Source organism: Syngnathus acus, chromosome 24 (genome assembly GCF_901709675.1).
Source record: "Syngnathus acus chromosome 24, fSynAcu1.2, whole genome shotgun sequence".
Taxonomy (NCBI): domain Eukaryota; kingdom Metazoa; phylum Chordata; class Actinopteri; order Syngnathiformes; family Syngnathidae; genus Syngnathus; species Syngnathus acus.
The window spans coordinates 6,712,210-6,728,683 of NC_051108.1; the positions used below are offsets into that span (position 1 = coordinate 6,712,210).

The 16,474-nt window shown below is 43.6% G+C and overlaps 1 protein-coding gene and 1 long non-coding RNA gene across 7 annotated transcripts in view; one reads left to right on the plus strand and one right to left on the minus strand.

Moving 5' to 3' along the window:
- Positions 1–5,697, plus strand: part of LOC119118319 (MAM domain-containing glycosylphosphatidylinositol anchor protein 2-like) — a 77,663-nt gene extending 71,966 nt beyond the window's left edge. For 5 of the 6 annotated variants that reach the window (XM_037245245.1, XM_037245249.1, XM_037245248.1 and 2 more), the window contains 3 exons: positions 74–204; positions 405–501; positions 1,393–5,697. In XM_037245245.1, the coding sequence (XP_037101140.1) occupies positions 74–204; positions 405–501; positions 1,393–1,481 (317 nt within the window). In that variant the 3' untranslated portion in view covers positions 1,482–5,697. Of the gene's footprint in view, positions 1–73; positions 205–404; positions 502–1,392 lie in introns of those variants that run through there. The other variant, XM_037245251.1, reaches the window with a different exon arrangement.
- Positions 1–16,474, minus strand: part of LOC119118353 — a 439,862-nt gene that overhangs the window by 122,017 nt on the left and 301,371 nt on the right. The window lies entirely within an intron of this gene.

A 16,474-nucleotide genomic window follows, 5' to 3' on the forward strand; every position in this document is an offset into this window, starting at 1 on the left:
GTTGTGATATAAAACAATAAATTGTCACATTGTTCATGATTTATAAGAACACTTCCCCCCTTACCCCCACCAGGGACGCTAAACGCCTTATTGAAGCAAAAAGGCCTGACCAGCTCAGATGGGCCAGTGTGGTCGCTAAGCGGTAACCAAGGGGAGCGCTGGAAGCAGGCCAAAGTCAGCGTCCATCCGACAGCATCATTTCAAGTAAGAACTTTTTCTGCCATTTTATTAAATACCTTTTACACACCTCAGTTGATTTAAAAAATAAGTGACAGAACAAATCATTAAAGGCTATCACACTTGCGCTAACTACCCAGGCTACACTTAGCTCCTCCCTGTATGACTCAAGAAGTTTGTTGACACTCACCACGTTACATTTCAGTTCCACACTTGAATTTTTCCAGGTGGTACTCGAGGGAATCCGAGGACCAGGCATCGAGGGCGACATCGCCATCGATGATGTCACGTTGGAGGAAGGGGAGTGTCGAGACCCCCCGCCCAGTGAGTTGCGCCAACCGACCCTCCGTAAAAATACCAAAACATCTCCAAGTGTCTCAAACATTTGTCAGCCTTCGTCTGGCATCGAAGTTGGGAGAAAAATTAGCCGGTTGCTGTAGCAACAGTGTTGTAATCATATAAAGGACGGCCGCGAAAGCAGAGCGGGGGGACAATATGAACAAATGGACTAGAAAGAAAAAAAAAAAAGAAGTAGGGCACAGAAAATGGTCTGAAATTGAAGAGGTAATCTGGGGCAGGCAGAAGTGATGCCGTTGGTTTGATTGAATCTTGCTTCCTTCTGCTACGAGGAGCTTTCTCTCCAGAAACATCTCAACCCCTCACATGGCCCGTTTAACAATTCATGGAAAAATGAGGCTACTCGTCTCGTTTCATCATTGTGGGAGTAATCAGTTTGCAATTTCGAGTCGACGCGGCGTATTTATTTTATGATCTATCATTATTGAAGGTATTTTTTTATAAATTCACTCCGGGGCCGCGGTGAGCGGTCGTCAGCCCTCGGGACGCAGGGCGACGACACCATGAATTATAAAATTCAATCTGGCGTGATGAATCTTACATGACTCGACGTGAGGTAAAGGAGAAGAACGTTAGTGGAATGGCTAATGCGCTCTGACGGAACGTGACTTGCGGCTGATGCTGTTAATGGAGAATAGGTCGGGGCGACCTGGCGGGGCGGGGGGTTCATCTTGCCTGAAGGGGATCATCGCAAGATCAATGCCACCTGTGCGGCAAATGCAAAAGTCCATTCAAGGGGTTTGGTTTCGCTTGCAGGTTGTCAACCCAATAAAACGGCTTCTTGGATTTTCTTGGAACATGTAAAGTTCCAAATTCATCTGTTGATAAACCATGACGGAATTTTTTACCCCCTTACAGACCTCAGTGCTGTTGCTCAGTCTACATCCCTGCATATATGGCTGCTGTGCGCCACCGTGGCGATGACCCTCTTGGGAGCCCAGAGGTGACCCCTCCGGCCGTCGTCTCAGAGGTCGACCTTCTGACCCGCCGTCTGTGAGCTGTACCCTCGGCATCCCGTCACCAAAGATTCACGCATCACGAAAGCGGCGACGGTCCCCCCCTCCCCATCCAACCAGGTGGACCGCATAGGGACAGAAATGAAGACATCAAACTGTGAATTAAGAAAAAAAATCTGAAGAAAAGTAATAATAGAGATGTGCTAATTTTTTGAAGACAAAAAAAAATTGACAGTGCAGCGCTCCTCGGTGCGGGACTCTCTTGACGAGCACAAAGGGTAAACTTTGGCGGTGCATCGAAAGAGGGGCGGTTTGTAAAGCACAAAAACAATTTTATGAAGTTATACGGAAAAAAAAGAAAAATATATATATATATATATCTTTGCAAGGTGGCAGAATATAAATGCTGCTGACATTTTGAAGGGGGGAAATTGAATCAGACCTTTCTCTGTGTATCTTTATCTTCATTTTCCTCGCACCAGATGCCAATCGCTTGATTTTTTTTTTTTTCTTTCCCCACCGGCCTCCTTTTTGTTCTTTTAGCTGCTTGGTGCTCTTCTGAAGAAAATCAAGACCTCTGTCAACGTTTTGTTCTGTCCACTTTAAGATTCCCCCCCATGGCTGCCTATGTACTTTTTACACTGTGCCCATATGTTCAAGTGGCCAACCGATGGTACAATGGCAGAACAAAAAGGAAAATCGGCAAATAGACAGCTAGAGTACAGGGCGGCGGGTGAAGACAAAAAAACAACAAAAAGCAAAAGGTCGACAAGTCCAGGACATGATTGATTACGGGACGACGGTCCGATGAGCGAGGCCTGACAGAGTCGAGTTGGTCCGCCGGAGACGAAGAAGAAGCCACTTTTCTTTCTGCCATGAAACAAAGTGCCTTCAAGATTACAACGCGGAATCTCGAGCCCGGCTGTCGCGCAACATCGAACACACATGTCCACTCTTCGTCTGATGGGCTATTTTCTACACGCGTCTCTTTTTTGCCCCCCCCCCCTCCTCTTCTCCCATCCCCACACAAGTGCTGACGGGGTATCAGGTCTTGTAGGCTAAGAACCATTTGCTAGACCGCAGGCTTGGGAACTAAACAAGAAAATGCAGGCGCTGGATATTTTTTCGACGGATAAAGACAGTCCTTGGATTGACTACCCAACTGAGGTAGCCTTTTTTAAAAAAATAAATAATCCAAAATCAGAGGGACTTTGAGCGAACTGCTCCTCTCCGCCGCCATTTCTACGACAAGGCTACCAGAACACGAAAAAAATCTGAATAATGATAATAATGTTGATAATAGTCATGATATTTTATTACTCAAGCGAGAATGTTTCTCCGCTTTTACAGAAACTGTGAAAATTTGACTGTGGACGATCTACCTGAGACCATAACCTTAACCAGCGGGGGGGTGTTTAAGAAATGTATTGTAAAAACAACAAAAAATCCAAACAAAAAAACAACAACAAAGAAAATGACAAATTTTCTGTTCATCGTTGTTTATGACAAATGCTTTGAGGACTTGTCTTGTTTTTTTTCCCCCCCTTCTCTTTCGTGTCTCTTGCATTTCCAAGCGGATGGAAGCGTTACAAATGATGCCGATCCTGTACGTTGTATAACTTGTAAATGTTAAAGAATCTCTATGGTAGAGGTTTATGATCAGTGTTTTATGTTGGGATCAGGGAAGCACAACATTTTTATTTTATTTTTTTAATATTTCTCCGCACAAATCTGCATTTATTAGGAGTTCATGCTACAAGTTTTTTTTAAGTTTAGAAAATGGTTCATTCAGCCTAGGCCTAAGCTAGTTTTATTTGGCATCGCGGGTCCTCGGTTGACAATGGCGGCTCCCTATCTTAAATTTTTTACCAACAAGTGCTAGTAACCCAATGCTTAATACTTTTATTAAAAACACTTTTAGGTGCCAAATGTCCAACAATTAAAAAAATAGTAAGTATAAAGGTAACTAGGTCAAATTTGTGCCCCTTTTGTAACCTCAAAAAGTGCGACGGATCATTGTAAGCCGAGGACCCCTCCCTGTATTTCGTTTCCTGACGCCATCTTTTTTTTCCCCAGGTTTGTCATGGCGATCTGCAACTCCAAATTGTGTCCAGTAAATTCTCACTGAATGGCTTTCAAGGTGGCCGATTGTATGTGTGTTGAGCAAATGTAACCCAGCAGAAGCTCGAATTTGCTGAGTCATTGCGCAGCAAGAACCTGATATGATGATAAATATCCTGAGCAAAACAGAGCAGAATGATGGGCATCCTTCTGTTGTTATTTAGTCACAGTGATGGTATTCATGTTCATAATTTGAAATCTTTTAAACGTACTGCCAAAAGCTTATTGTTGGAATACAAGTCCATGTTTGTGAAATGCTCATCGACTCAAGTGGTAGTTTCGACATCGCTTGGGTTTTGCCATTTATGTCAAATGCTCACATTTTTCTTCCCTCCTCAACCAGGGAGAGCGGTACAGTGTTTCGCCTGAGCCCGCGGCATTTCATCCACTACGTGCTGCTCGGCTTACAAAACAACGACCGGATGACAGCAAAAAAACAAAAAAAACAAGACGCTTCATAATGCGTCTTTAGAATCCACACCAACGCTGAATGTTGTCGATGAGCTCTTGGGGTCAGGTGCGTGCACCGGTCGCGATATAAAGTGGAAATTGCTTTTTTCTTTTTTTTCTTCTTGTAGCTCTGCAGAAAATTGATTTTGTGTTGCACGGTTGCTATCTGGTTGGTGGGCGGAGGGATGCGCTCCTGCAGACAGGAATAGTGCTTTCCTCGCGAAGGCGCTTCGTTCGGCACGCTTCGCTCGTTTCCTCAGCGCGAGATAATTTGGACGAGTTAATTAAATATTAGGGCTATTGACGGTGAAGGGAACGAATAAGGACGCCGTGCCATTTAACATTCTCTCAGAGTTTGGGCTTTGATGAATTAATAATCATAATTTTGTTAGGAGAGCTACTTGGTCCTTATGCTATCATTATGATATCAAGTTTTGGAGGCAAACTAAATCCAAAAGTCAAATTAAAGCTTCCCCTAGAAAGGGCCGCACTTCAAAAATGTCTGAATTTAGCATCATTCCTGCTTCCAAGAGCGACTTTGTTAAAATATGAGCTCTGGAATTGGGCCAAGATGGCTGCTTCCCTTCCAATGTGGTTCTGGACTTTTTTGCGCATCCTGTCTTGACAGACGTCCATCGAATTTCCGGTCGATTGGTGAAATTTGCCAAGGGCTATTTTTGTTCTTTCTAACTTTCCAGGGGACTTGATTGATGGCGAGGCCTAAAAGTCATCAAAGTTTGACGACATTCCTCCACTCGCAGTACACTCTAAAAACAGTTGCGTCAAAAATAATCCAATATTGGCTGAAAAAAGACATTTTAGGGTTTGGTTTAAATAAATAAAAAAGTTGGGGCGGTCCCTTTTTAGCCCAGATTTGGTTATTTTTGACCTGATTGTTTTTAGAGAGGACATGGTGTCGATAAAAAGTAGTAGTAAATCTAAGTAAGTATATTTAAATTATACAAATGCTAATTAGATGGAAAGTCCGTGAAGCTTGTGTCAAGATGGCCGCCATTAAACGTCATAAATGGGTCAAATCTTTATATTGAATAGCCTAATCCGCTTTGAGGAGGAAAAAAGAGATATTAGCCCGATTCTTAGCATTTCATTCTGAGCGAGGGACTCGAAAAGGGAACAGTGCCAACATTTCCCTCGTTTCCTTATCAACCTCAAAAAGGGCTGAGCCATGCTGTGCCATTCATTATGCTACTTTTTTTTCCCGCCCAGCCTCTCAGTGTAACTATCCACTCGTGTGCTATAATTGCATCTGGTATTCAACAATTATCACCCACGCTCGAGTGTTGCATTCGACAGAATTAGCCATCACTGTGATTTATTTATTTGTTTCTTGGTGGTTGTTTTGTTTTTGTTTTTTGCAGAAAAGCCTTCAACGCAAGGATGCTCTTGGCCATGCGGGATATATCAAATAAATTTGGTGTGTCTCAGTTGTGCTTCTTCCTATTCATCTTGTTTCAGTGCCAACACACTGTAATATCCAATTATCATTCTTCTCTGTTTTTTGCTCAGTATTTATACGATAGGGCTTATTTTCCACCGCGTTCCTTTGAACTCATCACCCTTTTTAGTGCCATACCTGCAACTAATGAAAGAAAATAAAGAAAACAAATGTTTGATATGCTATGTGGGATGCATTTGTTGGAGCTGGTAAAGTTGTTTGTCCTTGATTAAATTTTCATGGGTTTTCAAAAAAAAAAAAAAACACTTGACACTGTCACATTTTATAAAAATCTGACAGTAGTACAAAAATGAAATAAGTGAAAAAAAAATATTTCCAGTGTTTCTTCGTCTAATTTGAATTATAGGAACTGCACCTGTGGGAAAAAAAAAATCTGAGCAAGAAGGCGCAGCTGACAAAGGTGCATTGCAATCAATTGCTCAAAACAGAAAACAAAAAGGGACCCAAGGCAGGTGAGAAGATTTAGTTGACTTCATTCTCTGTGACTTTTTATCATGGCTACGCACTTTCACAATCACATTTTATTATCAATTGCCATGTTTGCGAATGAGGGCCATTTTTTGGGTCAAAGACTCAAGTGGGGGAGGAAATAGTGAACTGAGGCTACCTTCAACCCTTGCTAACAGTTAGCGCGGCAAACTCCCCCTTTAAGTCCGACTCAAGCCGTCAGCAAGTATTTTAACATTATGCTAAAATGAGTTGGGGGGGGTTTGCACTGCGGGTGCTGGATTATTTTAGCATGGGTTGTGGAGGAGGAAGGAGGTAGTACTCATTGGTGATGATGGATGATGACGTCTGTCATAACCTCAACCCGAACCCGGTTTACTCGCACCGCTTCCGCCGCCCTCGTAAATATTAACGAGCCCCATCCCAGCGTGATGATCGAATCTTGCAGTAGACACGCAGGTGATATCAATCGTAGCAGCATCTGGCTCTCGGGGGGGCGCCAGTTGCGTTTCTCACACGCTTGAGCGAGTGCTTGTTTACGCTCACTTCTCATGCTCACTAATTACGCATGCATTATATCATAACTGCTCATGCTTATACATAAATATCAAATATTGAGAATGTATTCTACATTTGCATCAACAACCCAGCGGCGGCCTACCTTGAATAAATCACCTCCTATGGTTCACTGCCGTGGCTTTGGCTTACTGTGGCCAACAGAAAACAAAATATTTATTAAAAATATGACAAGCACAAATGAAAATTTCTGGGACCTTGCTGCAGACCTAATGGGCCCTTTTCTCAACCCCAAGGTGTCTTCATTCCCGAGGCTACTTCCTACCAGAACTTCCACAAGGTGCGTTGTTACCTTTTTTTGTCATTGAGGAATGTGTAGCACTTCAATTTTTAGTTCAGTCCCCTAGCCCTGAGGAAACAACTCAAGCTAGTTATTGTTTTGTGAGATGCTGCATTTGTCAACATTGATCCAGTTAGCCTCAGGCAACTCTTGAGGCGACTTGGAGTGTGCGCTGGTGCCAGTTTCCAGTCACTCACGTCACTTAATGTGCTCACGTTCGTACAAAGCTGCTGTTGCATATTAATTCAAATTTACAGTGTTAATATTGCGAGCCAAAATTGAATATCACCTCACCATCCACAAACCCACTTTATAATTTATCCAATGGTTCTCAACCCTTTATGCAGAGTCCCAGAACTATTGACCTCTCCAACTAGTATCATTGTAAAATAGTGTAGTTGCAAAAAAATTAACGATTGAGGTTCACAAATACAGTAAGTAAAGAATGCTTAGCGGGCCTATTTTTCTGTCCGCGGGGTGCATGCTGGGAATTAATACATACATTCTGCCCTTCACAAAGGATGTAATCCTCTTGTCTTGATCTTTTGTTCGCAAAAGAAGCGTAAATGCCACATTACTGCATTTGTTCCATTATATAGCAATAGCTGCAAGTAAAGTGGAGCGCATTTATCAAAGTGGAGAGAAAAAAGGCGCTGCGTGCAAAATGCAAACATTGTCGCCGCTTAAAGAGATTTCACAGTGCTCCCGTAAACTTTGCTAGTGTGGCCTTTTGTACGCTCTCGTTTTATCACGCGTGACCCACCTCCTTTATGTGTGGATAATAAGGTGCCCTCCCTCACCACCATCCCAACCCACCCCCATAAAAAATTCAGATTGTTGCCGCGTCTGATAACCTTTAGTAGCTTGTGGCCTTTTAAAAGTCCCCGGCGCTCTGAATCACACGGCTCCCGGCCCCATTTGTCCGCCCTCTTATCGTCCCCTTCTCCAAAGCCCTTCGTCCTCTGTTTCAGCCGTGGCAAGCTTGACCTCAGGCTCTGCATTAGAATGCACACCTGGTGTCTGACCAGCTGAACAATGCCATTTTACATTACGCTCTTATTCTCTTTTCTCTTTGCCGCAGCGCTGTGTTTACAGGGGGCCACCGGTGCTTCTTTTTTTTCCCCCTCCGGATGGATGGGGAAATGTCACAGAATGCTAATGGGCTGCTAATGCTTCTGCAATGAGGGGCGGTGCCGGCGGATAGTGTGTGTGTGTGTGGGGGGGGTGCTTGTCGGCATCCGTCAAACGGCATCACTTCAGTTCTGCCAGCTTTGTCAAAGTCATTCAGGCAAAACGTGACATGTTGCATTAGCGCCGCTCGACGCTTGATCAATGGAATGAAATAAATAGGGCCTGTCTGGGAGCTATCAACACCTGCAGGCTGCGGTTAATGGGACTGTTTGGCTAATGTGATTGAATGACATCACCGGGGAAAATGCAAAATCCTTTGGTCAACATTGTTGTATGGTGGGGTGGAGGTAAGATTAGCCTGGGCTTTGTTGTGAAACTAAACAGGAAGTAGCAACCATTTGGGGGATTTTAGAATTCCTTTGCTTGGTTTTTAATCAACTCCTTTGAGGGAATTCCCCACATGATAATTGGGTATAATGGCCAGATTAGCAAACTTAATTGCAAATGACATTGCCACCTACTGGTTCGGAGTAATTTTTTGTAGAGCAGTACAGGCAACTTTAAAAAAAAAAAAAAAAAAAATCCCCCCTGTCACGGTTTTGACACATGCCCTCACAGTCGCAGCGCCAATGAATCTCCAGCGCCATCTGAGCTGCGCCGACATAATTTATGCGCACGCCCTCCGGAAGCAGGCGCTCGTAAGCGGGTGCCGCCACGCATAGCGAGCGCTCCCCATCGCAGGTCCTGAGCCCGCTGGTGCCCAGCTGAGACATGTGCATCATGTGATAAGGACAAGAAAGAGCCGCTTGAGTTGTGGCCACTGGGAGGCTTCGCACACTCACGAGAGCCAGACTGGACTCTTCTCTGCACTTTGTGCCTCAGTGCTGCTGCAGGCCATCAATCTGCACTTTGTAAATCATGGCTAATTTCTGTCTGATTCCACAGCGCTGATTATATTGTTAGACGGTGTCCTATAAAGTTGAGTTAGTGCCAGGTTACTTTTTGAAGGCTATATAAAATTACAGAGGCATAAAAAATATGTTGAGGGCCGCGGAAATAATTAATCAGGGGATGTTTTTTCCCGATGAAAGCACACAATAATGGAGACAATTAATACACTTGTTTTGTTTTATTATTTCAGCTTCATACTGTTTGATTTAGTCAGCACTTTTCAAATTTTTCATCTCAAGGCAAGAACATAAGTTATGAACCACCTTTGAGTGTCAAACACTTTTAAATTAGGTATTTATGTCGTAATGTCACTTGATTAGGGCTGCTACACCCGCGTAAGCTGAAATAAACTAATGAAGGATAGTCATCATTGATATGCCGACTAAATTTCTTGATGCTAAATCTTACTGGCTTCGGGGCCTGAATTTTGACAATTTGTCGCTCACTAAGTCTCTTGAGATTTGCCGACCTCTTGCATGAGGACAATCGTTTTACCCTTGAGGGCTTTTTTCCACCAGATCATTTCAGGCACGTTGTACTTTGGAGGTTGTTTGTACCGAAAAGAAAATAATCTGATGTCATTCCCTTTCGACCTCAGGTCATTGCAGTACACACTCACCTTTGTCATTTCTTCTAATGAAACGATCCCGTCACAAAAGTGTGCTGGAAATTAATTTGCAAATCACCTGAATGAAGACAATGGGATCCATTGTGCATCCGCGGCACGTTCGCACCTCTGAATTGTTTTTTCTTTCCCCCCCCCACCGGCAGCTCGACCATTGTTCGCAGAGCTAATTCAGATAAAGTGATTTGTTTACTATGACAATAATGTTCTCTTCTCCTGCTGATAGGGACGCGTATTGAAAGTAAAACAACCTGCTGTATGTCTTCTAATTTTCATTTTGCTCTCAACAGACACAATATGGAGCGTCAAAAAAAAAAAAAATCACAAATTGAATCACACACGGATTGGAATCAAACTAAGGAGAAATTTTGAGAGAAAATTTTGATATGTGCCAGTGTGTGTGCAGGATAAATGGACCAATCACATTTCTGGTAAGTACAAACTACTTTTATTACACTGAGCTGTTAACTTCATTTAACGATGTAAACACAGTAAATAAAAAAATGCATATCGAATTCATGTACATCAATTTGATCACCCTAAAAACGTGCTAGCAAAAATAATTACGATGCTCGACAGCTCTATTGATTTCCACTCATTTTGGGTCGCCCTTACCCAATCTAATTGTCATTCCGGGCTCATCGTGGACGGTGAGATGAGGGGGATGATGAAAAAGGTCGTACGTGTCGATGCAAGGGATTTTTTTTTCTGCGCGAAAAGGCCTGGGCGATGATGACAAGATCCAAAGGTCACGTGTCATCACGCCCAGTGAGAGGGTTGGAGGTGGCTACAGTGCCCTCCATCTTGAGGCGGCCGGGTCAGATGAGACTAGATTTACAGTGCAGGTCCAATTTTTTTAGGGCGATGAATTGATGTTGATTGATTAGCGTTCCCTGCATATTATTTTAGCGTTTGAGAGCTCACAAAAGCACAAAAAATATTTGTTAGTCACGGCTCTGCTTTCTCCGCTTTTGGATCGAAAACTGGTGTTTTTAGTGTAGGCTATCCATCTTCTATTGCTGATGACTTAGAATGAAAAATCAGGAGAAATAAAGTAAATCCCTAGAGAAATGAAAAGCAAAACTTAAATAATGTCAAGGTCATTTGCTCAAACGTGATTTGGAAATTTATTTCAATTCGGAAATCGTATTTTTGTGCAAAAACAAAATTGGAGATTGAATTTTAAGGCAATATCGCCCAGGTTAACCTCACACTCAATACTTTCTCCTCCCAATGTAATTTCTTTTCATAATAGCATCTCGGATACAGCTGGGCGGATCGATGCTAGCGCACTTCTCCGTTCACTTTTGGAGGGCGGCTTCTCCTTTGGTCTTAAAATAACATTGCAGCTTCCAACACCAGACGGAATAGATGCTATCATTTAGAAGACAAGCGAGACCAATGGGTATGGCCTGACGCTAATTACCTTTTATTGTCATCCGGGTGAAATATGAACACGCCCCACCACGTAACAGATTGATCCTTGCAACTAGGTCTTCAAGGGCAATAATGATAAGCTCCTGTCTCTTCCTCGTCAAACAATGCGGCGTTGCCAGCGTGGTTCCTCTCAGCGGGGGGGAGGGGGGTGGGGGGCGTCTGTATGTTTGTTGACCCTCCGCTACCTCTCCCGTCTCCTTCATTCACACCAAAGTAGACTCGCCTGGCTTCAAAGTCCCCAAAGAAGCATCTTTCTCTCATCATTGTGCATCCGGTCGATGTGAATAATTGGCACGAGATGGACTATTTTTTCTTAAAGGAATCTGGTGTTCTTGTTGCTTGCATGGGTAAAATCAATTATTTCAGACCCTCGGGCAGCCATTATTATGTTAAGAGTCCTCCGTATGCGCACGCCATAGTCTCATATTTCAAAAATAAATATCTTCAGGCTCAAACCTTTCATGTGTAAGCACAGAGGTAAAATCATTGTCACCCAAGGCTCGAAATGAGTGGTTTTGCTGTAGATGTTAATTTTTTTCATGTAAAACTGCCGCTCTATACTTTACAATGGCCACTTATAAATTCGCATCACGTTGCCAACCTGGCCTGACCTGACCCTTCCCACCCAGAGGATGGCAGACGCATCATAGCATTCAAAAATCACATTGTCAAGGAAACGGCTAATGTCTCAGCAGTTGTCAGAAAACGGAAAATAAAGTGCGTGGAGGTGGCGCTCGAAGCTGCGACGAGAAGGCCGCTTCATGTCAGCCGTGTTCAATTCACATCAACAGCATGTCTGATGTGGACAAGCCAATCACGATGTGAGTGACACCGGTAAAGAAATGATCAAAAGGATTTTTTTTCGTTATCTTTGCAATCCATGACCGTGGGGGAGGTCAGCGCACCTACCAAGCAGATTCGATGAATAATTGGACACCTGCAGCACCAGAAATTGCTCTATTGTGTTGACAGCACAGGTCAACAAAAAGTGCAATCCAGGCCACGAGTATTAGAGCACAAAATATTGACCTTTTTCAAAAATACGTAGTGGGACACAGTTCAGAAACACAAATTCTGAACTACAAGAGTAAGACATGTATTTTTACTCTCTTTTTTAAACTCTTTTAAAGTCCTGCAAAATCATTTTTATTTTTTTTTAATAATATTTTTTTAGATTCACTGTTGAGCAGGTGTTGGGATAATTTACGTAAAGCGATGGCCTGCCACACCTGGCGGCCTTCTCTTTACATCTTATGACTTTCCTTTTGTCTAGGTTTTTCCTCTTTGTGTCAGGGATGTCTTTTCTGATCCCTGCCAGCCATATGTCCTTTTGTTATGTGTGTGTTTTGTTCCAGTAAGAGGCCTTCACCAACAATGAGCAGAGCTTATTTGCATAGGCGAAGTGTTCGTATTTGGTTCAAGAACTTCGGTCTTGTACTGTAGGTTTGGTTCATAGATTGTTGGTGGTCAGAACTGGTTTTCTTTGTTTAAAGTAGTTGCATGCAAGTTATCCCATTTTTACTCAATGTTTGTTTAAGTGTTTAGGACAAGTTACTTATTATCATTGTGAGTTAATTTACTAAGTAGTCTAGCAAAGGTTTAGTTGCATTGTTCCACAGGAAAGCGGCAATTCAAGTTATCTGATCTCACTTGCGGACGAGGCAGTCAACAATGGGAGAAGAACAGCTGGACAAACCCTGCGGGGGTCACGGGCCGACAATGAAGTGCTAATTTACACCACACTACATTCTTTAGCTAATCAGCGTTGCTACAGACACAATCTCCCCTCCCTTTAGTGTAGCAACGCCTCTGTAACCAGGGCAACCAAAACATTAAAATAGAGGAGCACGTGAAGTGAGAACTCAGAATTGATGGAGATTGTAACTGAGTTTGCTCTCTATCGTTCTCCTCGCGAGTAAACCTGTTCTGGTTCTTTCCTCCTCTTCCTTCCAGCGTGTGGTTTAATGTCTGATGGTATTCAGACCTAACAGCAGGAAAGGTAACGTTGGCCAGTTTTGTTTGCCGTTCCGATCAATAATCTCCCTCACTTCTGCAGACTGAACTCTCTGTGTAAGACACCTACGCTCACTCGCCAAATGATTGGCCTCACGTAGAAAAAAAAATATCGCACTTCAATAAAACAGCGCTGCCCTAAACATCATTATTTCACCTTTATTGAATCGACCCGCGGCGGCTCGGTGGGGCACTGGGTAGCACGTCCACCTCACAGTTAGGAGGGTGCGGGTTCGATTCCAACTCCGGCCCTCCCTGTGTGGAGTTTGGATGTTCTCCCCGGGCCCGTGTGGGTTTTCTCCGGGCACTCCGGTTTCCTCCCACATCCCAAAAACATGCTTGGTAGGCTGATTGAGCGCTCCAAATTGTCCCTAGGTGTGAGTGCGAGTGCAAATGGTTGTTTGTCTCTGTGTGCCCTGCGATTGGCTGGCAACCGGTTCAGGGTGTCCCCCGCCTACTGCCCGTTGACGGCTGGGATAGGCTCCAGCACACCCGCGACCCCCGGGGACTAAGCAGTTCAGAAAATGGATGGATGGATGGATGAATCCACCCGCGTGGAAGTTGTAATTTGTGGCACCAGAGATACCCGTATAGATTAATAGACTTCATGCAATGTGGCAAAACATAGACGGCTAAAAAAAAATCAGCCCCATTTGTTAGTTTTGGTTTTTAAAAATGGTGGGTTGTTTATGAAAATTGGGTTTATCCATTTGGCATTCTAACAGTCCGGTTTACTGAATGACTGTACTGTATTGGCCCGAATATAAGATGACCCTGATTATAAGACGACCCTCTCTTTTCAAGACTGAAGTTTGAAAAAATACTTTTTGAACACCAAATTAAGTTTTTATACACAAGATGATTACATCTGAAACAAATGATTATAACAATATATTCGAGAGAAAAAGCATGTTATTTTGCGTCATTCAAGTCATGCAAAAACTCTCTATCACATTTTAATATCTGTAAACTAAAGTGCAATCACCTTTGTAAATGAATGGCTTCTGGTTTTTGAAATGTAAATAAACCAATCCACTGTGACAAAACAACAAAATTGCAATAACTGCATTAACCATCAAAGTGAAGTCTAACTGTAACTGTAGTCTTGAAACAAATCTGAATAAGGAAAAACAATAAAAGAATGCAAACTGCTACCGCTATTGTTGGGGAGCCTGAGGACTGTATAGGGGGTTGGCTCGGATGGTTATGCTCTTTTCGCCCCCGGGTGTCGGTCAGAACACAGGAGGGAAGACGTGGTTCAGTTATGATTGCTTTACTGAACTATTGGCAAAGAAGTAACAGGCACTGTGGCTCATAGGGGCATACAGGCAAACTGACAAAAGGGTAATAGGCACACGCTTGGTCGTAAGATTCAAGATTCAAGAGTTTTTTATTCGCCATGTTTGAGCGTGCCAAACAAGGAATTTGACTTCGGTAAATCACAGCCTCTGTTCAACATTTAGGTGACTAACAACACTCAGGACATGTGAAAAATGGCAAATAAGGGTGTGAGAGCAGGCGTGTCTAGTGTACATGGGTGAATCTTTGGGCGTGTTAATGTGATTCTTGTGTGTGTGATTATTGTATGAAGTGTGTGTGGTATGTGTGTGCGTGTGTGGCGCGTGTGTGCATGTGTGTGTGTGTGCGTGTGTGGCGCGTGTGTGCATGTGTGTGTGCGTGCGTGTGCGTGTGTGTGTGTGTGTGTGTGTGTGTGTGTGTGTGTGTGTGTGTGTGTGGTTCTGCAACAGACAGAAATACAGCACATAAGTCAACGCTCATCCGCTATACTAAATAACCATAAATGAAATACTCTCGGCAACACACCAAACATAAGTCATCGAGACAACAAAATACATTTGCTGGCGACCGTTAGTCGCCGTGCCGCTGCGTAGCGGCTGTAGTCATGCATGTACGATGCGAGGCAAACTTAAAGGAGTAAAGTTTTATTGCTCTGGGAAAAAAACCTGACACAGGCGCCGTAACTAATTGAAAGTGTTGCATGGAGATGCAGCACTTTTTCACGGCCAAAAACAATGTCGGCAGGCGTGACATGAGCCCCGCTACCGCATCCGCGCCTCACCGCGGCGATGAATATCTCCAGCAGAACACACACGCCAGCAGGTTGGCATGCCAACAAAAACGATTGAAAGCATCTGACGTGTCCTTTCTCAGCCCAGCCTAGCATATTGTCAAGAAGGGCGGCCACCATGTGTGAAATGATGCATTAGTAGCTCAATTTATCAAACCATATTCAGCCAACTCGTGCGTCAACCGTCAGCTTAAAACATACAGAATGTCAGCTCTCATTATGTGAGAGAGGCAGAAATTCCGAGGTTTTGGAAAATTAAAAATCAAGCAGACGATTAATCGTTTCTCACGGTGATCAAATCAGTTGATAGCCGATTAGTTGTCGATTAATGTTTGCGCCTCTAGTTTTGATAAAAATCTATGAATGGTTGCTTTTGCTCTACTAAATGTTCTTTGCTCATACGTGCAATCGTTCTTAGCGTGAATCACGATGAGCACCTTTTGTCCTACTTTTTCGCTGCGCCGCCGCCGCCTACTTGCGCCAAGGTCCAAGATTTCTGTGGCGCTTTTTAAAAGACACTTTAAAGGAGCTTTTCATTTAAATCACAGTCGCTAAAGCCAGACAGCTGTAAAATGGACTTTTTGTGCCATAGCGCCTGGCTTTCATTGACCTTCCCGCGCTTGATAGAAGCGTCAGGAAGCAGGCAGGCTGGTTAAAGTGGAAGGTTTTAAGTCATCCTCTCAGACATTGTGACAGCGTTCCTGGGCTCTTATTTCTCCTCTGCCAATCAGTGCCTCCATCCCACGTCTCTCCTCTAAACTTATTTGCCTTTAGGCGCCACCTTCCTCCCATCCCCTCGCTCCCTTCTCTTCTTTCATTAACCTAATCGCTCACCGTCTGATTTTCCCCTCCGCCTATTTCCACCCCCCGTCCTCCGATCCTTTCCGGCGCGTCCCACAGGGGACAATGGTGAAGGTGAGCCAGCCGATTAATGTCCGGCTGATGTACTGTCCCCTTCTGTGGAATGACCTCCATTAGGTCCCGGCAGACCGTCCCGCAGTACGCTCACAAAGGCGCTTGGCCACAAATGAATGATGCTATGCAAAGATGTGGATGGAGAACTGGCACTCATTTGCAAGATCAAAAATTAAAGGGGAACCCAATTTTTTTTTTTTTTTTACAATAATATGTTGTGGGCACCTCTACTTGTCAAAAAACGGCATTCTGATTAATATTGGGTTTGTGGAATATGAATTAAAAAGCAAAATTCACTCGTTTTTATCCATCTCATGAGGGCGGCCATTTTGCCACACGCAGTTGCCAGGTCACAACCAATCACGGCTCAGGATGGACAAAAACAGGCGGATTTGCTTTCATTCATTTAATTCAACTCTGTTAAATTTGGACGCAACAATGATTTTGTGTGTCCTTTTATTCCGAGACGCGT